At 49.4% G+C, this 24,004-nt stretch overlaps 2 protein-coding genes and 1 long non-coding RNA gene across 6 annotated transcripts in view; 1 reads left to right on the top strand and 2 right to left on the bottom strand.

Annotated features, from left to right (window-relative positions):
* Positions 1 to 1,601: 1,601 nt before the first annotated feature.
* LOC135423278 (uncharacterized) lies at positions 1,602 to 5,802 on the bottom strand. Its single transcript, XR_010434762.1, has 2 exons — positions 5,687 to 5,802; positions 1,602 to 3,850 (listed from the first exon to the last, which is right to left on the bottom strand). It is a non-coding gene; the product is annotated as an uncharacterized LOC135423278 (long non-coding RNA).
* B9D1 (B9 domain containing 1) lies at positions 4,762 to 8,165 on the top strand. Its single transcript, XM_064673355.1, has 7 exons — positions 4,762 to 4,857; positions 5,501 to 5,569; positions 5,658 to 5,769; positions 5,837 to 5,933; positions 6,393 to 6,455; positions 7,311 to 7,378; positions 7,516 to 8,165. The coding sequence occupies exons 1-7, from the start codon at positions 4,780 to 4,782 to the stop codon at positions 7,659 to 7,661; spliced, it is 633 nt and encodes a 210-aa protein (XP_064529425.1). The 5' UTR covers positions 4,762 to 4,779; the 3' UTR covers positions 7,662 to 8,165.
* A 7,170-nt stretch (positions 8,166 to 15,335) lies between these two features.
* EPN2 (epsin 2) overlaps positions 15,336 to 24,004 on the bottom strand; it is a 42,218-nt gene continuing 33,549 nt past the window's right edge. For 2 of the 4 annotated variants that reach the window (XM_064673351.1, XM_064673352.1), the window contains exons 6-9: positions 23,786 to 23,956; positions 22,151 to 22,243; positions 21,035 to 21,250; positions 15,336 to 19,431 (exon numbers count right to left, since the gene is read on the bottom strand). In XM_064673351.1, the coding sequence (XP_064529421.1) occupies positions 19,100 to 19,431; positions 21,035 to 21,250; positions 22,151 to 22,243; positions 23,786 to 23,956 (812 nt within the window). In that variant the 3' untranslated portion in view covers positions 15,336 to 19,099. The remainder of the gene's footprint in view (positions 19,432 to 21,034; positions 21,251 to 22,150; positions 22,244 to 23,785; positions 23,957 to 24,004) is intronic. The other 2 variants (XM_064673353.1, XM_064673354.1) reach the window with 1 other exon arrangement.

Below are 24,004 nucleotides of genomic sequence, written 5' to 3'. Positions count from 1 at the left end.
TACAAGCTTTCTTAGGATAAATAATTAAATTGACTTTATCCATTAAACTTCCCCCTTTTAAGCTTTCAATGCTGTGGCTGTGTTTTAACGGCTGAGGCCACTCATCTTCCAGACAGGGGCACTTAATTAGGAATTTTAGCACAGCCTGACAGAGCCACAGCGTGGGCTGAGGGGAAATCTTTGTCACTCCTTGGTTTTTAAGCAGCTCAACATGTCTCTGTGCTGGAACCCCACCATGCCCCTGGAATAACTCCAGTTCATGCCAGGTGGGTGCTCTGTCCTCTTCCAGCAAAATGGGGTTGCCTTAGGCAGCTCTGCCTCTCCCACGAGGGGTTTTAGCCCTTTCCATGGGGTCAGCTCCACTGGGAGGGTGCAGAGGGTTTTCTCTGCAATGAGGGATGTGCAGTGGCACTGATGCACTCCATGGGTTTTGGCCCCACTTGGTGATCCCTGTAGGTCACTTCTGACTCGAGATATTCTATTTGATGATGCCCTGGTTTGACACTGATGCACGCAGAGATGTCACCAGGAGGGTTTCATCCCCACCTTAGGCTGTCCCTCATGCCAGGAGTTGTGTCACTCACTTGTACATCAGGGTTGGGTTTTTTTTTCCGGCTGTGGCCACTGGACTATCCAGTGAGAAATAAATCTGTTAATGATGAAAGGGAGAAAATGCTAACAACTCTCATTTTGTCACACCACGGGGAAGAAACCAGATTAATTATTTGAATATTTGATTGAAATCCCCTGGAGCAGCTTATTGTTGATTCCACTTTTCCCCATGCAGAGGCACAAGCTGCCCGTGGAGACGTCCCCAAGGTTTGTCAGATGCACAGAGAACAGCTCTCCCACCTGAGTTATCCCCAAAAAATGCAGTCACCACCAGAGTGGGCAGCTGATAAGCAGAATGACTTCATGCCCTTTCCCCTCTTTTCCCCAGAGCTTGGTTATTCCTCATGCCCTTATCAAATCCAGTGACCCTGCTGGGAACCAGCTCCTCGGGTCCTCCTCATCCTCTTCACCTTTCCTGCCTACTTGTCAATTTATTCTGACTGGCTCAGACCAAGCCACTAATTAATTTTGCTCATTAACCAAAATAAAAATCTCACCAATGATAACAAGTTCCAGTCAAATTAATTCTTCATGGAAGACCAGGCACTTCGCAGCTCCTTGGCAGCAACACCTCCTGTACCCAGCAGGGCCCTGCCTGGCACAGGGATGGACATGGGGCAGAGCTGGACCTTCCCTGGAAGTGTCCAAGGCCAGGTTGGACGGGGCTTGCAGCAACCTGGTCTGGTAGAAGGTGTCCCTGCCCATGGCAGGGGATGAAATGAGAGGCGCTTTAAGTCCCTTCCAACCCAAACCACTCCATGATTTAGACACGTAACACACCTGTCTTCACCCAGGTACCTTCCCACCAAACTAAACCTCCAGGTGAATGTATTCAGCAAAAATTAGAGCAGCAAGATCTGAGCAGCAAGAGGGAAAAGCTCCAAGTGCAGGAGCAAAAGGCAGGGAAGACAAAAGGCAGGGAAGCTCCCTGCAGCCTCCTCGCAGGGAGAAGGCACAGGCAGGGATGAGTCAACATTGTGCAAACAGTCTAAAAATAAAACCAGTTTATTGCAGATAAATGATGCCATAAAATGTATTTCACTGGCCATTTAGCAGGTGTTGATCATAAATATTTGGGATTAAAAATAAACTTCTGTTTGCCGTGCCACTGTATTGTTGTTTGTGTCTCTCCCACCTTCCCTGAGCTCCTGTTGGCAGCGATGGATCAGCCCCGAGGCTGCTGTAATCAGAGTTGAACAGGTAAGAGAGACAAAGTACCTGCTTCCTGCTACCTCCCAGCAGCACTGGATGTCCATCCACTCCCTTTCCCAGGCAGCAGCACAGGGATCTGCTGCTGCTGCTGCAGTTACACTGCAGGAGCCCAGAGCCAGGGTGATGGGCGATGGGCACAGCAGGAGATCCAGCCCGAGGTATCCCTGTCACAGCTGCCTGGCAGCTTTTCCCAGGAGAAGGGGAGCCCCCTGTTGCTCTCTCATTCCGCAGCGCTCAATTCCCACTCACACAAGTGTGGAGGCAATCCCTAGGGAATCGAGGGCACGCAGACACTCCAAGAGTTCCCTGGGAGCCAAAGGACCAGAAGCCAGGCAGCCTGTTCAGCTCATGGTACAGAGCTTGATTAAGAAGCTCTCAGTGATAGAGCTCCAAGCAGTTTGGATTTTTCCAACCCCTGGCTCTTTCTGGGAATGAAGAAAACATAAATCCCTCAGCTTCTTGACATGCCTTTGGTGCAGGAGTCAGCGCTAAAGGGACACCAGGAATGGTTCTTCTGGAGCTGGGATCCAACCTGGGCACAGCACCTGTGAGAGATGACAAGTCAGTGATCATCAGGCACATGTCCTTCCTCCCTGTGAGGCTTCCCATTAGTCTCATCACAAATCACAGGATCAGGACAAGTCCAGGAGAGGAGGTGAATGTTTTAGGTGGCCAAGAGAAGCAGCAGCCTCGTTAAATAACACCCGTGGACTCGCTGTGATCCACAGGCTTTCATTATGCTTGGAAACCAAACTCTCTGATGGATCGTTAATTAAGTTTTCCAGCAGGATAAAAACACTTCCTTGCTTGGGATTTCGTTCTGCTCACGAAGATTAAAAGTGCAGCCAATTAGAACAAGGCTGGCGTGCAAGGGAGGAAAGACTAAAAGGTCTTGTTATGGCTGGGAGGGGACAGAGCCCTTCCAGAGGCAGGTACAGATGACTCACGGCTGCTGAAAAAGCCTCCTGCTGTCTCTCTGTCATGGGGAAGGTCTCCCAGTGCTGATAGAATTCCTCCAGCACCTGTTTATCACTTGCCAGGCAACAAAAAAATTCCTTAAATTGGCTCTTAGCAAGCTCCAAGGTAGCTGGTAGCCAAATGCAGTGTTAATTAAACAGCCTCACTAACTGCTCCAGACAGCTGCTCCAAAACTGCTTTATTTCCCCCCCATATAATTTTCAGTTCAAATGAATTATTTTCTCTGAAGCATTTCTGAAGGGCAGGGGAGAAAGGATAAAATTTCAGGCATTCCCTCCCATCCCTCCTGCTTTTCTCTCCCATTCTTCTCTTGGTCAAATTTGTTTGGCCTGAAAAATCGAGTTGAGATAGATACTGACAGAGAATACATTTATTGGAACATGGAAGGTATTTTTCAGCACGAAATGTAATGGTAGTTTACTTTCAGTCCAATATAGAATCCCAGAGTGGTTTGGATTGGAAAGGACCTTAAAAACCATCTCATTCACCCACTGCCATGGGCAGGGCCATCAGTATTTATCCACACCAGCCCTTTCAGCAGAAAAGGGTGTCTTGGTGCCTTTCCTTAGGCACCACAGCACACGGTGTGGCACTGCAGGGAGCCAAAGCAGCACAGCCACCTCCACCAGTATGCCAAAGGGAGGGAAAAAGGAGACAGTGGACGAGGATAAGGACTGAGGCCATAAATCTCTGCTCAGCCCATCCGTGAAAGGGCTCCAACTGGCTACAGCGGGAAACCCAAACAGGCGCCGAGCCAGGGCTTCCTTCTTTCCTCCCGTCCTTCCCCAGAGGGTCTGGCAGCAACCAAATGCCCCACAAATTCCTCACAGCGAGGGGAACGTGGTGTGGGATGGAGAAAGGAGGCGAAGGGATGAACCGTGGCAGATGGTGGCCGGGCTGGTGAGTCTCCGTGGCGCTGACGTGCGTGTGGGCAGCAAAGCTTCCTGGCAGGAGCAGTGGCACGACCACGGTCCCAAAGGGCCAGCACTGTCACATCACCAAGCCAACACCATCGTGTCACCAGCCCAGCCCCGTCACGTTGTGGTCCCTGCAGGGAAACGAGAAGTTCTGGGCAGCAGATTTCGGCAGTTCCAGCTCTGCAAAGTCTCGGCGCATTCATCCACCTTGTTACATACTAAACTCACCTCCTTCCTTTTAATTAGTGCCTTCTCATTAAACCAACCCCATCCCATTTCCTCTCCTTCCCTCCCACAGCGTGGCAGCCGCATTCAGACTCCAGAATTAGGGAGGCGTTTATCCTTACATCCATAAGGAATAATCACCATGCTGTGGACACTAACAGCCCCACTGGCCTCCCCCTCTCCTCATCAGCTTGGCTCGTAGGGTGACCCTCTGGAGACCACAAAATTCATCACTATTCCCACTTTTCCTCCCTGGAAACACCTCGTGGCTCTGGCCCTCGCCCAGGAGCCGGAGCTGCTTCGGCTCGGCCAGCAGCATCATCTAGTGGCCATGGCCTCGACACCACGGAATCATGGAATACCCTGAGCTGGAAGGGACCCACAAGGATCATCGAGCCCAACTCCTGGCCCTGCACAGGACACCCCAAAATCCCACCATGAGCCTGAGAGCGTTGTCCAAGCACTCCTTGGACTCTGACAGGCATGGGACCAGCTGCTGGGAAGGCTGGAGCTGATACAGACATTGATATTAAATAAAAAAAATATCAACAGACGTTGATATTAAATAAAAAATAACGCCAGGAATTCTAAATGTGGGGCAGTGCGAGGACAAAGGGGAAGCAGGCGGCGGGGCTGCCAAGGGGCGAGGGGCTGCGGGCCGGCCGTGCTGAGGGCAGCGGGACTGTCCCGAGTGACACAGGGCTGTCCCGGGGGTGACGGGGGTGGTCAGGCCGCGTTTTGGGGCGGTTTTGGGGCGGTTTTGGGGAGCAGGAGCCCCGCGAAGCGAAGCGGGGCGCGGGGGAAGCGTGTCCGCCGCGCCGCCCCGTCCGTCCCCATGGCAACGGGCGCGGCCGCCATGGCGGCGCCCAGCGTGTTCCTGCTGGCCGTGAGCGGGGAGATCGAGAGCGGGCAGGTGGGTGAGACCGCGGGAGATCGAGAGCGGGCAGGTGGGTGACACACCGGGGACACCCCCGGGACACCCTCGGGATGCAGGACAGGCCCCCGGCACCGACAGCGCGGAGCCAGGTCCTCGGTCCTGTGTCCGCCCGGCGGGATGAGACTCTGCCTCCGGCCCCTGCCCGGCTTCAGCCACCTCCCCAACCCAGCCGAACCCACTCTGGCTACAGCACCCCCTAACTCAGCTCAGTCTCAGCCCTTCCTAACTCAGCTCAACCTCAGCCCGTCTAAGCCTGCCCGGCCTCAGCCCCCCCAAACCCAGCCAGTCCTAAGTCCCCCTGACCAGCCCGGCCTCGGCCCCTGGACCCATCCTAGTCTCAGCACCCCCGACCGAGCCTGTCCTCAGCCTTCTGAACCCAGCCCAGCCTCAGCACCCCCTAAACCAGCCCAATCTCAGCCTCCCTGAGCCTGCCTGGCCTCAACCCCTTGACCCATCCCAGTCTCAGCCTCCCCAAACCCAGTCTGTCCTCAGCCCCTCCTAACCCTGCCTGGTCTCAGCCCCCTCAAACCTTGGCTGCCCTCAGCTCTGCCCTCAGCACTGTTCCTTGGGCAGACCCTCACCCCAGAAATCCCCACTGACACCCCCCTCTCTCCCACAGTTCCCTGGATTCGATGACCTGTACTGCAAGTTCTGCTTCGTCTACGGCCAGGACTGGGTTCCCACCGCGGTACAGCCCCACTGTGCCCCCCACACCCCCATCCTGGGGGCTGCCAGGCCCCCCTCAGCCCCCAGCTGACTCCACCTTCCCCCCGCAGGGTCTGGAGGAGGGAATCTCCCAGATCACCTCCAAGAGCGACGTCTCGCCCACCACGCTCGTGTGGAACTTCCCCATCGACATCACCTTCAAGAGCACCAACCCTTTTGGCTGTGAGTGCTGGGGGGGGGATTTCCAGCCCCCAGACCAGCCCCTCCTCTCACACCTCCTTCCTTGCAGGGCCACAGATTGTGCTGAGTGTTTACGGGCCTGACTTCTTCGGACACGACGTGGTCAGAGGTTATGGAGCTGTTCACGTGCCCTTCACACCTGGAAGGTGAGTGACAACCTGTCTTTCAGGACTGAAACAGGTTTTTGTCCCAGTTACTCTGTTGTTTCAGAAACAAAAATGCTCCCGTGTCTCCTCATCACACCTTGTCTGTATGGTACAAAGGGCTTGGATTTTCTAGAAGCCCCTGACCATCAAATAAATTTTGTTAGTCCTGTGAACACCTGTAAAGCCAAAACTGGCCTGTAAAAAGCCCAGATATGAAGCACAGTAAATTGCCTCTCCCCCATCACTCTCAGCACCCAGTAAACTTTCATTCCCACCTCTGGAAATGGAGGAATGTACACTGTTCCTATGCAAACAAACCCTTCCTTCTTGGAAGGAAAAGTATCCCACCTCGAGATGTTCAGTGTTCTGATGTGTCTGAAATTCTGGTGCCTTTATAAATATAAAACCCCTTGCTGTTTGCTCCATTTCTGAAGTTCTCTGGGTCTCTTTTTGCTTCAGGCACAGAAGAACCATTGCTATGTTTGTTCCAGAGTCCACATCAAGGCTGCAGCAGTTTACAAGGTAATAATTAATGACTTTATGTTTTTAAAGTCCTTCTTGCCCTTAGTCACAAAGGCATGTCCAGCAAATCACTGGTGCAGATGTGAATATTCTGTACCATAACCAGGTAGTTTTGTGGTTTGTAGGTAAAATCACATTTGTAGCTGTCTAAGTATTTTGAAAAGCTTTCTGAAGACATATTAACTACCTGTTGACTGTACTGAACTTACTACCTAAATCTTTTTAGGGTGTTTTTTTGAAGCACAGCCCCATTAAGAGCAACCTGGAAAGCAAAGAACATGGAAAAACAATTCCCATTCTACCTTTTCTCCCATCTGGAATGCATTTGCTGTAACCTTTATCTTGTTCACACACACACACACACACACACACACACACATCCTTCCAAGAGCAGTCTGTACACAGCAACTGAGGGTATTGAGGTTTTTCCCTTGCACAATATTGTCAAGATTCAGCTGATTTCTTCTCTTTCTGATTCCCTTTTTGTAGGCCCTACACTAATTTGTCTATTTTTCTGTGTATTCAAAGTGTCCAAGCCTCTCTGGTTCTCTGGGTGATCAAGAGTGAATCAGTTCCAACAATTCCTTTGCCACAGGAGGATTCTGTCTAGCCCAGAAATAACCTCGATTCACCATCATGTGCATGAAATTAGTTTGGGGTTTATTTTTTTTTTTCCTTAGAGAGACAAAATTTAGCTTTGATCGAAGTAGATAATAAAGTGAATCAAGCTTCCAAACTCTGCTGCAAGCCAAAGCTGGGAGTCTAATCAACCCCTCTGTGTGTTTTTGGCATGCATGTAATGAACTGGATCAATGTCAACAGTCAAGTTTGTTATTTTCTGTGTTCTTCTCCAAGCTGGCTCACAGGGAGACGCCCGGAATTTACTGACCCCAAAGTTGTGGCACAGGGAGAGGGACGAGAAGGTGAGTCCTGGCTTAAGCTTGGCCGTCCATCTTCGGGTGGGAAAAGCAGCTGAGAACGATCCTCCTTGGATATCTGAGCTCAACAGCCATTGAAAAACCTCCTCTGACCGGATTTATTCCCGTCATCTCTCTTGCAGTGACGAGGGTGAGATCCCAGGGCTTTGTGACCATTTCCTTCAACGTCATGACCAAGGACCTGAAGAAGTTGGGCTACGACGTGACCCCCAGTGACCTGCAGAGCCCCTCCCTGGGGCCTGGGGCACAAGGGCTCCACAAGTACTGAACTGTGCCAGGAGATGCTCAGAAGGCTCACAGAGAAGTTGAGCACTTTGTGGCTTTTTAGGGAAAGGTGGAGCTGGTTAAACTGAGAGAATTATTCCAAAAGAAGCACAAGCCCATGAGGCTTTGGAATAACTACCAAGTACAGTCCTTTCAGTAAGTTACAGGTTGAAGTATTATGTAAATTAATGCCATCAGATAATATTCAGCATTTTTATGAGCAGTATCAGACTGTCTCACAGTCTGGGACAAAATGTTTTTATAACAGCCTTTTGTACACTTTTTATATCAATAATGAAATGGAAAGTTCACGGTTGCAGCAGTTTTCCTGTGGTTAAAAAATCAAGATGCAATCAACAGCAAACCCTGTTCTTTTTAGTATTTTGGGGGGGGGTTTGTTGTACAAATGGGGAACTGAAATTATTGCACCTTCCAAAAACAGGCCAGTGAAATGCATCTCCCTCTGAGCATTTCTTTTAGGCTGAATAAACCCAATTGTCTAAATATATTTATTTGTCTTTCTGCTGCTCAGGGCTTTTGTTTGTGCCCTAAATCACCCAGGCTCTGCTCTTACAGGCACAGGAGAGAAAGAAGTGCATGTAACAATGGAATGACTAATTGCTTAGTCATCTTCAGACTGAATTTTGGGCATGTAACCTCTTGTGTTTGACTGCAAATCCCAGGAGGTGCCTGGGAGAGTGAGGATACCACCCTAGAAGTGAACTACCAAGACCTCAAACTGTAGAAACACAAGTAATAACACACAGTGAGGAACCACAAAGCCTCCAGGACAAAGACTCCAGGCAGAGATTGTTCTTATTTCGTGCTGAGCAGCGAGATTGAATAAATAGCATTTCTGAAAACATCATGTGATCACTGTGGGAGCATTAGCACCTTTGATACGATGTATAAATGCTTTTCCAAATGTGGCTAAGGATGATTTTTCATCTCTTACATTTTTCCTGTCTTGTTTTTGTTGACTCCACACTTCCAGTAAAGCTCCTCCACCAGTTGTTTTGACAGATCATGTAATCTCTGAACTGAGTCATGTTGGAATCCAAATTAATAACTATTTCCTCTTGGCTCAGAGGAGGCAAAAGGAATTTTGTTTCCTTTTCAGAAGTATTTGGGAAGCAGTTCTCTACAGTAGCAGGATAAATATCTGTGTTTGGAACACTCCAGAGGCAAACACTGAACCTACTACTGCTGAAACATCCATTTTCCCTTGAGCACAGTTACCTGCCCCCATTCCACCTGGAGCAAAACTGCCCCACAGAGTTCCAGGGCACAAGGAACCTGTTAAACCCCACTGCCCACAAGGACACACCGAATTTATTCACACACAGCTCTGCATCCTGGTGCTACAACCCCCTGAACTCCTCCTGTTGGATGTTTAACCCCACTGAGACCAACCAGACCCACCCCAGCTTCCCCCTTCCCAGCCAAGCTGCCAGGACCCTTGGAAAAGTTAAAGCAGTGAAAAGCAAAGATCTAAAAAAGCAAAAATCCTAAACTCCAGAAGCCAGGATTTGAGGCACTGTAAGATATTTAGGATGCTCTACAAGCAGATCCCACACTGCCACCTGCATTATTAGGGGGGTTTTTTGCTTATTTTCTCTGGGTTTAGTTGGATTTTGGGTTCTTTTTGACACATCTGGAGCACATCTAAGACCCTCACCCACCTTTCCCGAGGTTTGTGTTCAGCCTGCGAGTGCTCAGCTCCAACACAGCTCAGCCCTCACCCCCGGGCACGCTGGGGGATGTTTTCAGCCAGCCCTTCCCGAGTCCAGCGCCATTCCTTTGTTCCCAGAGGCCGCTGTTGATATTCCCTCTCTGGGAAGCTCTCCCTGCTGGAAGCCTTTGGTCCTCAGGTGTGGCAGAGCATTTTACCCTGGGGAGAATCTGCTGCTTCCTGTAGCAAGGAAGGGATTAATGACTCTTAAATGTTCCTCGAGGTTAAAGGTTGGAAGGACCCAGTAAACCCCAGTAAAACCCAGCCTTGCTGCAGCAGAGGCTTGCAGTGATTTCCTCTCACCCATCTCCAGGCAGCTGTAGCACCCTGCTCGTTTCCTGGTTAATCATTCTCCCTTCTATTCAAACCTGGACTGGAATTCCCAGCCCCGGGTGGCACAGAGGGAGGCACGAGGCTCTCAGCTGCTGCTGGAGCTCCTGTTTTGTTACTCTGAAATCTCTCCCAGGCACTGAAATTGGACATTATCCTCCTAATTCGAGATGGGCAGGAAAAAAACCTTCATTGAGAACGTGTGTCCTGACACAGGGGGGCTTCAGCTATCCCAAAGTGGAGAGGGACCCTCTGGAAGCAAAGGAAGGCTGGGAGATATTTGGGGACTGTGCAGCAGCTCCCTTTGCTCTCCTGGCCTGGAGAAGCTCTGGACCGTCCTCACTCCATTGGGGTTTTCCTGCTCTCACCCTGGGAAGGAAACAGCCAAGGACACGGATCAAACAGCAGCTCGGGGACCAAACCTTCCAGAAAAAGGAAAATCATTGGGATAGTCCTTAGGAACTGTTATTTACAGCCTTTTCTACCAAAACTAGAAATAGCAGCATCAGCTCCTGCCCTCTCGTGGCAGTTCCCAACCTTTAGGAAGGTGTTGGAGGAGAGGCTGAATGAAGGACGCCCACGTTTTTCCTGTTCTCCATGGAAATTAGTGCAGCGGTGCCTGCTGCCCTGGCACTGCCCCTTGTCCCGAGAGCACGGGGAAAACACCTCCCGGTGCCGCAGGGAACGGGACTGAGCCAGGAATGCGAGATCCCTGAGCGCTGGAGAGCCCGGCTCTGCCCCCAGGGCAGCCAGGCTGCTTTACACCAGCAGCACTGCTGGGAATTATCTCCACCTGAAAATGAGCTGGATTAGAGCTGACAGCGACTGCCCCCCAGCAGCAGTGCCGGGTCAGGAGCAGGAGCCTCCTGTGAAACGCTCAAAAAAAAAAAAAAAAAAAAAAGTCAGAAAGATAAAACAGAGAAGCACAGAGCAGCCAGATTTGAAGAAAATTGGAGCTGCAGCTTCAACTCTACCCAGGGTTGTGCCATTTCAGCCCCAGGATGAGCTGTTCATGGCAAGGTCACTGTAGCATTGTGCCAGGACCTGATGTTGGAGATAGAGGAGGATAAATCCAGGTCTGTGGGGTCCCAGGAGGACAGAACAGTTGGAGGGTCCTGGACATCAGGACCCACCAGCACCAGGGAGAACCAGCAGGAACCCCCACCCTGGGCCTGTCCCTTTGGCCTGGCAGTGCCAGATGGCACCGAGCAGCAGCTGGATGGGCAGGTGGCTCTGCAGAGCCCACACAGGACATGTCCAGGCTGTCCCTGGGACACTCTCGAGGATCTGAGCCCCCCCTGAGGGCCCCCCACTCGTGTACCACCACCCAGCCCAGCAGGAGACCCGAGGCCCAGGCACGCTAGCAGCCAACAACACCCATTTGGAATGTCTTCCAGGCCATGCAACCCCTCAGCAGGAGCACAGCAAAGAGCTGGGCAAAAGCCACCACCCAATGCACACCCCACAAGGGATTTCAGCCCCCTTCCCTTTCTCATCAGGAGGACACCCCCAGGGGGCTGTTCCACTGGCTGAGAGTCCTCTGGGAGTCAAACACGGGTGAGACCAAACCCCAAGGGCTGAGACACTCGTGGGTGTTTGCAAATCAGGAACAACCTCCATGTTTGGAGCACAGGAAGAAAAAGAACCCCCAAACCAGAGCTCCCACCCCCCTGCAGAGCACCCACCACCCTCCACTGCAGCGTAACCAGGGCTGGGGAGCACAGGACAAGAGGTGGGGAAGGCCTGAGACAACACTTTTCCAGTGCCTGGCCATCTTCAGGACACAAATCCCTTAGGAACCATTCTTTGGGCATGGAAACCAGGCTTGAGCCCCCAGGAGGGAGGGTAAAACACAACCTGCTTTCCCAGCAGGATGGGAGGGATTCAGCCTCATCCTTCAGAGGGAAGAGCAGCAGACGCACGTAACTGCTGCAAGGCTGCTATTTTTATACCTCTATTCAGGCCAGGATATTTAAGGACCCAAATTCACCTCAGAGAATATCACTACATTTAGTGCCAGACTTGCTAATGAAGATATTAAAAAAGGAAAAAAAAAATAAAAAAACAACCAAACAAAAAATCACCACCATGACCCAACACAACCCCAGGCAGCCCACGGGCTCCGAGGGCTCCGTGTGTGCTGCTACACCGAGGCAGAACTGGCCCCCTGGACCTCGGATAAACCACCAAATTGCATTCTCAAGCCAAAAGAAAGCCCTTTAGAAAGAACAAGGACCCCACTACTGCCTGATTTTGACAGGTTCCAGGACAGGAAGGGGACAAGGAAGGTGTCTAATGATTTCCCATCTTCGGCATTCCTGGAGGTGGCTCAGCCACAGAACTGTGGGGAATTCCACAGGGTGGATGGGTGGGACAACTCCATGCTGAGTCAGCATCCTGTGAAGGATCTTTGCCTCCATCTGCTCCAGCAGCCAGGCATGTTCTCCTCCAGCCCCTGACCAAGCCAGCTCTGGGTGTTGATCCCAGGGCAGCCGGCAGAGCGAGTGGGTTCACCACGGGGTTATCACTCAGCTCATCAGCACCCCTGAAATCTGTGTCTCTGCTCCAGCAACAGTTCCCCGGGCTGGATGGAGCTCTGATCCAATCTCCAGCAGCTCCAGTGGTTAAACAGGGCTGAAACCCACGATGCCATTCCTGCCTGGGAGGATCTCTAAGCAATCAAGGTGCAAAGCTGGCAGCTCCCATGTCCCAGAGAGGTTTCCTGTCAGGCAGCAGCAGGCAGGGAGCTGGGAAGACAAACTCCACCTTTATTACAGCTTTATTCGGGCGATTTGAGACGTCATTGATTTTCCTTCACCTGAGAACAGGAACATATTTGCTGAACAAGTGCTGGGAACAGGTCAGGCAGCACATCCAGGCTGTGGAAGTGAGTGCAGGCTGATCATGGAATGCTCTGGACAAGGACCTAGAATGACAGGACAGGGGGAATGGCTTCCCAGTGACAGAGGGCAGGGTTAGATGGGATATTGGGAAGAAATCCTCCCTGAGCATGGTAAGGTCCTGGCACAGGTTGCCCAGAGAAGCTGTGGCTGCCCCATCCCTGCAAGTGTCAAAGGCCAGGTTGGAGGGGGCTTGGAGCAACCTGGGATAATGGAAGGTGTCCCTGGCCACAGAATTTTTCCTAATCACTCAGGGAGATAGTTACCAAACACATGAAGGTCCCACAACTCCACCCACGTCTAGTACAGCCCTGGGCTCCCCCTTGCAAAGCCAGAGGATGTGCTGTGCCCCCCCAAGGCTCCCCACACTCCCCCATGCATGATTTATTATTTCACCCTCTGCAAAGCACCAGGCTGGCTTACTCTGGGAGGATTCCAACTCCCTATTGATCACCAGACTGCTGCTAATTAACTGCCCTCATGAGAACTGGCACCAAGGGGAACCTCCCACTCCTTTAAACCTCAAGTCTTCCACAATTACAGGGTACGATCGACCGACAGCAAAACAGAGACGGGGCTGCTACTGCCATGTACGACAGTGGCTCTTCACCATTCCCAGTCCTGAGCTCCCAGACAAATACCTGTCCTTAGGAAATCCATATTCACTCACGTCCCAACTCACAAACTGGGAGATGACCTGGGAGGCAGATGACAGGTAGCCACGAAAAGGTGGAAGTTTTGAACGTGAGGGGCTGCATCAATCGCGGTGGTTCCCCAAAACGCAGACTGCAGGGAGCTGCAGGGGTCTTGCCAAAGCCAGAGCTGGTCCAAGGCCTTTCCTCACAGCTCCATAAAAAAGAGCAGAAGGGGCAGAGTTGCACCACTCGGCCCAGCACAAACAAGGGGCAACACGAACGTTCTCAGCACAATCACTTTGGCAACAGCAGTGCGGAGGAGGAGCCTGGAGATAACACCTTATCAACAGTCCTCGCCCTCTGCACAGCAGCAAATCCACCTCCCTGCACAGGAGAGCAGGAGGAAACGTGGGATGGGGGGGGGGAGCAGCTCACCCAAGGTCAGCAGAAACCTCCCCCACAGCCACCACATCTCCTCTCACCATGGGATTTATCAGCTCAGGATCCCTCGGCAACCCCTCGGCTCTGCCGGTATCCAGCTCCTTCAGAAGAGGTTAGAGAGTCACCACGTTTCCACTTTGATCCCTTCCTGTGTTTTCCCTGTAAAGAGCAGCTTCAGTTTAAAATGTGCAATTCCAGTAGTAGAATCATAAAATCCCAGAATGGTTTGGGTTGGAAGGGACCTTAAAGCCCATCCAGTTCCACTCCCTGCCATGGGCAGGGACACCTTCCACTAGCCCAGGTTGCTCCAAGCCCTGTCCAACCTGGTCCTGGAGACTTCCAGGGATCCAGGAGCAGTCACAGCTTCTCTGGGCAACCTGTGCCAGGGCCTCCCCACCCTCACAGGGAAGGATTCCTTCCCAATATCCCATCTAACCCTGCCCTCTGGCAGTTTAAAATCATAAAACCATGAAGTAACTGCTGATCACACACAGAGACCAGTCAGAGGAGAGAGAAAAACACACACAGAGCCCTCCAGTGAGGAGCAGGGAGCATCCATCCCCTCTGGGAAAACCAGAGGTACAAAAGCCAACAGGTACCTGGTTCCTGGGCTGCCGCTCCTGGCCCAGAGGTTTTCCTGTTTTCCTCACTGGCCTGGACACAGAAGCAAAATGACTCCAAGGCCTGAGCAGAGGTGACCTCGTTCTCCAGGGAAACAGGAGCTTGCTTGCCCAGCACCCCCAGCCAGCTCTGGACCGTGCAGATGGAACCAAAACAGAGGCTTTTCTCCCCAAAGCCACCTTTCCTGCAGTCAGGGCTCCAGCCCCTCTGCAGCCTCAGCATTAATGAGTGATCATTGATCAGTGATCAGCCTGATTGGCAGCAAACAAACACCAGGGAACCTGGAGGGGCTCTGGAGAGGCAGCTCTTGACGCCGCCTGCTAATGAAGTGCCCTTCAATTAAACCAGCCAGAATTAGAAGCTGGAATCACTTCCCAGCTGGAAGCAGCTCCCTGCTCCCCACAGACAGGGCCATGTGATCCACGGGACAGAGCCAAGGCTGCGGGAAGGGCAAGACTGAGCTACAAAGATTGGAAGCAAGGGCTCCTCGAGGCAGTTCTGTCACAGCTCCCCAACCCTCATTCCACAAACACCTTCCCCAGATTCCTGCCTGGACACAAATCCAGCGAGGCACCTGATGATCTCTCCACTGTTGTGGAGCTGTTTCAGGGGCAATGTGGCTTAAAGAAGGAATTCAGTCACCTGCAACACAACAAGTCTTCATTTTTATTGAGTTAGTAAGGTCTCAACTGCTCCCGAGCTCAGTGAGCTATAGAAACCCTCCTCTCCCAGTCAGAGCAGCCTGTCCCGGGAAAGTGCTGGATGCATCCCAGGAATCCCATGGCCAGCGCACAAGCAGCATCGCCCAGTCACGGTGAGATTTCTCCTGGCACCACAGGCCTTAAATCAGCTCCACCAATCCACCAGCTCCACCAATCCACCAGCTCCACCAATCCACCAGCTCCACCAATCCACCAGCTTCCTGGAAAAACTAAACCCGAGCGCGGCGGCGCCGGGGTTTGGTTGGGCCGGGGTTAGAAACGCCACGCAGAGGCTTGGAAAAAGCAACACGGCTGGAATATAAGCAATACAATTTTAATTCTGACCAGTCACCTACAAACCCCGTGTCTTTCCACTGTTCTGATGGCATTGGTTAAATAGCACATCCGTGACATCGCTTGGGGGGGGCGGGGGTAGGGGGGGGAAATGACACAAAGATACAGACATTATGATACAATAGTACAAATGATAAATTATTTATACAGTAAATAATGTCAATAAGTCAGCACAAAGTCGTAAAAAGCAGCCGGCTCCCGGGATTATGAAAAGTTTGGTAAATATTGAAATTGTAACACTTGTGAAGGAAGCGAGTCGTCGTGAGCTTCTGCTGTGAAAAATAAAACCACCTATTTCTCCACAACCTGTGCAATATTCAGACGTACAGTACACGTTAGAAACTGTAACAGCAAAGGGGGAGATGGGGAACAAGAGTTGTCTTGGCTACGGGACTCCAAAAAGACTGTAAACAATACAGCCCACCACGGTTTTTCCTTCCCTGTCCCCTCCATGGAGTTTAGTTTCTCTATAGTATAAAACTGAATAAATAACTGAGCTTATTTGGGGGGTAAAATTACGCCAAGGGTGGGTTGTTGGTTTGTTTGGGGTTTTTTTTTAGGTTTTTTTTTAGTTTTTTTATTTTACAAAATATTTAACACTTTTCTCTTTGGTCAATTTGACCAGTAAGGCTATTTTGGGCTACTAACTTTTTTTTTAAAAAATCAAGAAAAAAAAAAAGCACTTTTAGTATTTGCAAGTTGAGAAAAAGGAGAAGAGGGGGAAAATGAGCTTGGAGAAATAGGGCAGAGCGGGTGTGATGGGATACACACATGTCCTCCATGCAGGAACATGGGAGGGCGAGGAAGGGGGAAGGATTATCCTGGAGAGGAGTTAAATCATCACAAAAAGAGATGGACAATTTGGGGCACACCCAGGCAGAACCCCCCTCAGTGCCACCCACTCCTGCACGAGGTGGGGACACGGCCCAGCCCAGCAACCAAGATTTACCAAACCAGCCCTTCCTCCTCTTAAACTCATCTCCTGCCACAAGCCCTGTGCCAGGCTGGGATCTGGGCTTGGTTAGTCTCAGCCTAAAGCTTTACAGCACCAGGATTTGGGCCGTGGCTCCTCCGAGAGCCCTGCCGTGGTTTGTTGTGCCATAAGTGTCTCTCTCCATATTTAATGTATATCCAATTAAAAGGAACATGGCTCTTGGAGAAGTGACTTGGTAAAAGCAACAATTGGCCAGTCAGCAGTTTCACTAAGCCAGGGCTCCCTACCAGGCCCACAGCACAGTTTTATCAAGTCATGTAGATTATTTCATCACTTTAAATGCTTACTCTCAACCCCACCTTCGCCTCCAAAAAGTTACCCAGGATGTGGTCAGGACTTCTGGCTGAACAGTGCCCCATCCAACTGCAATTCAGGAGACACACTAAGGGAAAAAAACATCGAGTGGCCTTGATTCCACTGTTGAGAAAATCAAACTGGAAAAATAAATCTTGCCACAGATCAGCTGGAAAGCACTTCCCCCCCCCCATCTGCAAGAATCACACCCTTCCTGGTCTACACCTCTCAGTAACTTCAACAACAACAAAAAGTAAAGTCTTTTTTCCTTATTCTGAAAGGCAACATGAATGGGTTTTGTTTTGTTTTTAAAGACATACTGGCTGTGGACAGCAATTCTCTTTCCTCCTATATAAAAACGAGAGCAGATGAATATTGGGGCTCCTCCTCACCAATTCCACAGTATCCAAGAGGATCCCACAATCTGCATAGAAACATCCACACACTTAGCATTCCGCACACTAACAGAGCTACACTGACCTACACAGCTAAAATCTGTGATTGTACCCTAAATTTGATAGTCTCTCAGCCTCCCCTTCCCACCAGGAGACAGATCCCAGTCCCTTCCGGCGGCACACGGCTCCGGCACACCACAACACACAACTCTGGCCACTTCTTTGTGGTTTGTTCTCTGGTTTTCCACCCCCCCTCCTAGTCAGGGAAAAGGCCACCAAGATGCACCAATCCATGCAGAGGTGCCCTCAAGGCAGGAGCGAGCGCTGGGCCATCCCTGCCCATGGATATTTGGGAGCAGAGTCGGGCGGGCCGGGTCTGCACCAGAACCCCTGAGCGTGGGGCGGTGCCGAGGAGTCCAGACATGCCAGTTAAAAAGGGACAGCTCAGCTCCCAGGGAACAGTTTTTCTCTGGAGTGCACCTTCCATCGGGAAAAATTAGTCGATAAAATTAAACGAGTCGGGGTTTGTACATTAGGATTTTTAACAGCTCAAGAAGTATTACAAGGAAAAAAAAAAACACCACCAGCCTCTCTTGTGATGTTGTTCATCAAGGCTAAAAGTCTGTCCAGTCTGGGGGGGTCAGGAAACGGGAACAAATCAAGGGAAAGGCGACTTTAGTGTTTTTTCTTTTTAATGTAGTCTTAAATCATGTTACGCTCAAATTCAATTCTTCTAAAAATAATTAGTCACGAGGATTTGTTTTTGATTTGCATTATGAATATTTCATTTAAAAGTAAATATTTTAGTGTTAATCTTCCCTTTTAAACTCTCTTTACAGAAACAAAGAGCTAAAACCATAAATAAGAGGGCATTAAAACCATAAAAATGACATTTGCCAATATCTTAATTTTTTCAGCCAGACTTGATAAATCTATCAAAACCAGACAGTTAAATAAGAACCACATTATAAAAATTAGCAAAAAAAGGACTATTAGGTAACTCTGCAAACTCAAATATGAAACTGTACTAAACAAAATATGTGCAAAAGTATACAAGAGTAACTGCATATAGCAAGGTTAAGCCTGAATTAGTTTTAAAGCTTGCCCCGGTGAAACTGAATTCATTGTCCCACTGTATTTCATTTTTTTTTGTCCTTTTTTTGTCTTTTCTTTTTTTTTTTTTTTTCCTTTTCTTTCAACTCACATTGTAAGTCAAATAAAAACAAAATACACATGGAAAAAACTTCCAAAGAAGCTGGTACTGGACAAGCACAGAGCAGGACACTCACTCAGCACGAGTGCAGCCACTCACAGAGAGTTCCAGGAGTCCTTAGAGTAGTGTACAAATTCAACACTGCACGACAGCACACGGCATATCGACAACTCGAGCGTGTTCTTGGGTGTTTAGTCTGGGGTTTTTGTGTTATTTTCCTTTAGAGACAAGCTTGTTTTCTCGGTCACACCTCAGATACCACAAGCAGTGCGAGTTCGCAATGTTTAATGCATAAAAACCAGCCACCTGGGCCCTCCGGATCGTTCTCTTTCTAAGAGTAAGGACTATGGGTGAACCAACAGTCTAGAACTGTGTGTAGTTATGTGCAAAACATTCACTAGCACTCGGAATCTCAGGTCTATCATATGGGCATAGGAAGTGACAGATGCAGGTAAATAGTAATTTCAGGATCCAGCACATGATCTGACATCTACAAAATAGCCAACGGAGTTTAAAATGGCAGGTTCTCTCCCTAGAAAGTGTATTGAAATGATTAACAAAGTAACAAAATGGGCAGAAATCTAACTTTGGTGAAAAGTCTGAACATTTTCACATGATGCTCAACAAGCCAAAGTAAGGTACCATCTGTAGCAAAGACTAGATTTAGATTAACTGGTAAGTAGAGACAACTCTTCAAAGATCATAACTGTAAACTGCAAATCTACTTCCAAGTCTCTCACACACCGTTCAGTCCACACAGGCCACGTTCGTTCCGCTGTAAAGACTTCAGCCTGGAAACACTAGGAAAAGAAAAGTTCCTTTAATTGGGTCTTTATAGGAGGAAAGGGTTAGTTGTATTTGCAGACTGGGAGGCTGACGGCGGGATTCCTGTACTGTGGAGAGGTTGGGGCATTGATCCTGCAATGCTCAGCCCCTGGCCCATCCTGGTGATCGAGGTCACGGTGCCCATCGCCGGGAGCGGTGCCATTCCCACGGGCACGGGGGCCATGGAAGACAGAGGTATTGGCTCCATGCTCATCGGGGGCACAGCACTGAAGGAAGGGCTGGTTCCCATCACGGGACTCGCTCTCATCTGGTTCAGGGTGAGCGGCTGAGGCTGATTCACTTGGAAGGGGTTGATTGGAGTCGGGGCTGTAGCGGCGCCTGGTTTGCAGGGAAGAGGGAAAGAGATGGCACTGAAATCAACACCAGGGTCTGGAAATTGTCTTTTCTGGCAAAGAACGTACCCTTTGTTCATTCCCATATGCTCCCAAACCCAAAACACCCCGGGGAGAACCTGCCTGGATGCCATTCACCACATTCCCTGGTGCACCAGTACAGTCTGTTTCCTTGAACCCATCACTCCCACAAAACATCCCTTCCCTGACCAACAGTTTCCACTTCTGATAGAGACAGAGATGTTGCAAATTTGGTTACCTGGAACGTGCCTAACCATGACACCCAGGTCTCTAATTTACAGTTTTTAAATGCTATTTAAAATTTGCATTGGGGAAGAGACCTGCAGGCTCTCTGTGCTCCTTTACTGCAGATTAAACTGACAGAGACTAAGGTTTGGATATTGGGAAGAAAATCCTCCCCGTGAGGGTGGTGTGGCCCTGGCACAGGTTGCCCAGAGAAGCTGTGGCTGCCCCATCCCTGCAAGTGTCCAAGGCCAGGTTGGACGGGGCTTGAAGCAACCTTGGCTAGTGGAAGGTGTCCCTGCCCATGGCAGGGGGTGGAACTGGATGATCTTTAAGATCCCTTCCCAACTATTCTGTGATTCTCTGATTTGCACATTTGCCTCACAACCTCACCAGCCAACTCCATTTTCGTGTTTCTGGCACTGAGTTTGGACAAGAATTCACAAAGTAAACAACTTGTTTCCGAATTGCAGCGGTGCTAGAAAAAGCAGAGAGTAACTTTCCCAGCGTTTGAGGTTCCCTGGATTGCTGCCAACCCTGCAAATTCCTTTTACCATCCGTGCACAGCGTTATTTGGATGGCCCAGTGACCCCTCACAAACTTTTTGTAGTAACCGGTAACGGCAGATACACAGATTTCCTCTCAGCGCTCACTGCCAAGGCTGCTCAAAATCACTGCTTTTTCCTGCTCAAGGAGTTTAATAAACTGACTCTTTTTTTTTTTTACACCCACTGGAAGAGTGAAGAAAATCCATCCTGAAAGAGAATTTCAAGGTGTTTTTCACCATATGAGCAACACACAGAAATTTCAGCACACCTTTCAGCTTTTAAAAAGTACGTGTTCCACGTGTTTAGTGTCACCATCTGAGTCTGGTCTAAGTAAGGGCTCACTTCTAACAAGCCCAGCTTACAGGAGAACTGCAACAGCCTGGTTTTTTTTTCCCATATACACTGAGAATGTGTTTTCAGATGAGAACTGGTTTATTGTGCCAGCCTGGAGACAGCCTGACCAGCAACCCACTGAATTTTGCTCTCTGGAACCTCAGGCTGCAGGCAGATAATCCAGAGAGTGCAAGGGGAAAAGGGGAAGGGAAACTGCTGGAACCAAGCTCAGCTGCAGACAAAGAGCAGAAAGTCTGTGCTTTCAGGGACTGTCACCATGCTGGGTGAGTCCAGGATGCCTCTCTGAGACCTTCCTGCTCTCACCCATGATCTGCTGCCTGAAGCAACCAAGAAAAACAAGCCCCAAACTCCTTCCTTTAAATCCACCAGGACTGAGTTATGCACAGTTTTCCTACAGGGAGGGAAAGCTAAAACAGAAACGTGGAGGGTTGTGCAGAGACAGACCTGGTGCCAAGAATGGATTCAGTGAAGTAACAGGTTGTGGTGGCTTAGACACCAGAGAATCCAGGTTCACCAGAGCAGCATTGGGGCCCAAAAAGGACTCCGGGGTTTTCCGAGCTGCACTTTGTTTTCCTGATGTCCCACTGGAGTGCTGGGAATCAAAGAGATCAGGACTTGTGGTACCGCTATGCTGAGATGGCAAAGTGGAACCTGATTCAGCTGAAACAACACAAAGAGACAAACAAAACTTCCCATTAATCCACACAGCCAAGCAGAGAAAACCCTGAAGTGTCTGACAGCAGGAATGTTTAGTTCTAACGCTGGGATTAGTCAAGCTGGAGTGTGTCAGGGACACCCTTAGCATGCAAGCACACAAATGTTCTGTAGGAGAGCATGAAAAAGCTGCAGTCAGAGGTGCAGAGCTCTACTGAAGGCGTTCCCTGCTTTGCCCTGATGAGCATTCCCACAGCTCTGCTGCTCCAGGTGGGACTCAGAGGCTCCAAGGAAAAGATACTCAAAAGCCTTGGCTTCTGCCCTGGCCCTACACCACTGCTGTGCCCTTCCTAGCTGGATTCCACCCAGGTTTGATGTTCAAAAAGCCCAGCTGGGCATTAGTCACTGTTCTTTCAGGCAGAACCATCCTGAGAGCACAAGGTATCACAGCCCTGACACTGAGGGTCTGGCAATTAGGATTTAGTCACTAATGACCAAAAGAAAAATAAATTAGAGCATTCACAGAAGTGTATTTTCTCATCTTCCTACTAGAATTTACACATGAGAGGAATTCAGTCAGCATGGTTCTGTTTGACTCTCTGAGCACAAGCCCTGCTCCAAACTCGTTGGATACTGGGAATTTAAAATCCAAATAAATTTCTGGGTCAATGCAGCCAAAGGTTACACAGTGCAATTCTATGGATTACAGTGCAAAAGGCCCATTCCCCACAAGTTCATGCACAGGCCAAAATGTGAACAACAAGCTTTTACTGCTGCATTACCACCAGCTTTAATCCTTCCCTTAGTGAAAGCTGATTTTTGTTTTCTAATAAAATTTAAGGAGAGAGACATTTGTTGCTGTGACTATCACCCAACCTGTCCACATGCTAAGAACTGGATTCGTACCTGGCTTTTTGGAAGTTCGAAGTGTGTCAAATTCAGAAAAATCATCTTTAACTGTACCATTCAAATTACTGAAGAGGTCAAAAGATGTACTTCCTGTTCAAAACAACAAGACAGCCCTGTCATTAACACATCTTCGGTTGCATCCCACACCTGATCCTCCTGGAAGCAATTCCTAACCCATTTGTGTTACCGAGACTGTTGGGTTCCAGGGCAGCACTTGGAGTGGTCCTGGAGTTACCCAGGAGCTGGGAGAAGGATAATGTCAGAAAATTGTCCTTTCTTACAGAATTAAACAACTAATTCAGAGCAGTTTGCTTTTAAATCAGTGTAGGGCACACCTTGAGCATGCTGGGGTTTGGTTGATTGTCTGCACTAGAGAAAGCAGATATTGCTGCAGAAGGAGAAATGGATTTACAGCCTGAACTATCAAGTGTTAATCGGCCCTCAAGTAAAACACATTCTGAACAGAGTTCCAAAGCCAAATTTAGCACTGTTATAGCTTCAGTGATGATTTGACTTGTGCTTCCCAGGTGAAAAGGAGGAGAAATGCAATAGCAAAGGTTGCTGAGATGGCAAAGCCCCGTTAGCTGAAGCACCAGCACTTGCCCAGAGTTCACAGCCATTGAAAACATCACCATTTCAAAATTCCACACTCTTACCTCAGAATGGAGGCAGCAAACCCAAACCCAAATGACCAGCAATCACACTCCTGAAAAGCTTTAAAGTTTGTGTGGCGTTTTTAATTAGTTGAAATGTTTTTCTAACTTAGTTTTCACCTTTAACACATTTCAAGCAAATGTCATGTCATGTCATGTCATGAAGGTCCAAAAAGAGCACAAAAAGACAAAATCCCGAGAAAACAAGTGATGATTGAGTATAAAAACAACACTTTAAAAAAGAACAAAGCTAAAGACACATTGTCACAATGATCCAATTATTGCCCTTTGCCCAGTGGAAAGCTGATGAGACAACTTTTAGCAGTACTCAGATTCCTTTGTTTGTTATGTGCTGGGATGAAGGACTGGCAGAAAATGCATTTGGGATGCATTTAGCCACGGTGCTGATATGAAAATAGCAGGTATTAAGACTCATCAAGGTTGCATTAGTTACAAAGCATGAACAGACAATTACATCAGCACCTTGGTACCCAGGGCTCAGGGATCACTTCACACCCTCGGTCTGAAGGAACAAATCTTCATCTGCACCTCCAGAAGTCTCCTCGGAGCCTGGAGCTGCTCAACCTGTCAATCTACATCTGCAGAGACATCCATCTGCAGAGCTGTTTATCATGATGAAAGCTTAAATTATAGGATCGTTCATTGCCAGAAATTAAGTCCTTGTCTAATTAAAGATCAAACCCAAGAGCAGCAGCAGTCCCGAGGGCTCAGCAGGCAGCCACAAACACCAAGAGGAGAATGTAGAAGGGACAGAGCACGAAGCAGCACCACGAATTCAGAGCTCTAAGTCAGAATAATTACATTTGATTTTCTTTTTCCTGCTAGTTATTACAACTCCCTTTTATCTTACAGAGCAGTTCTGCACATTGTTCAGCACCCAGCTGCTTTGAACCACACAATGCAAGAACATCATCGGGGTTTCTCCTCATTACTCAAATAACATGAGACTGTTTCTCACCAGAAGTAGAGAGAGGTTTGTTTGCAGGTGCTGGTCCCCAGGGATCCACAGAAGGTTTTGCTGCAGTAGAAGATGACTGAGCAGGAGCCCAAGGGTCATTTTTGGACAGAGGCTGAGCTGTGGATCCTGCTGGTGCTGCCCAAGGGTCAACGGAAGCAGCTGGTTTGGCACCTGCAAAAAGAGTCAGCGGGAACCCCAGTGAGTCCAGCTTCACTTTGG

The sequence above is a fragment of the Pseudopipra pipra genome, chromosome 16, assembly GCF_036250125.1.
Source record: "Pseudopipra pipra isolate bDixPip1 chromosome 16, bDixPip1.hap1, whole genome shotgun sequence".
NCBI lineage: Eukaryota > Metazoa > Chordata > Aves > Passeriformes > Pipridae > Pseudopipra > Pseudopipra pipra.
Note: the sequence above shows the minus strand (reverse complement) of the source record. Positions and strands in the feature narration are given on the sequence as shown.

What these genes read in the sequence shown, in the direction of transcription:
- B9D1 (XM_064673355.1), top strand. Translation starts at nt 4,780, where the DNA reads ATGGCAACGGGCGCGGCCGCCATGGCGGCGCCCAGCGTGTTCCTGCTG. An exon ending in GGGAGATCGAGAGCGGGCAG is followed by an intron (nt 4,858 to 5,500) that starts GTGGGTGAGACC and finishes TCTCTCCCACAG; the next exon opens with TTCCCTGGATTCGATGACCT. An exon ending in AGGCTGCAGCAGTTTACAAG is followed by an intron (nt 6,456 to 7,310) that starts GTAATAATTAAT and finishes TTCTTCTCCAAG; the next exon opens with CTGGCTCACAGGGAGACGCC.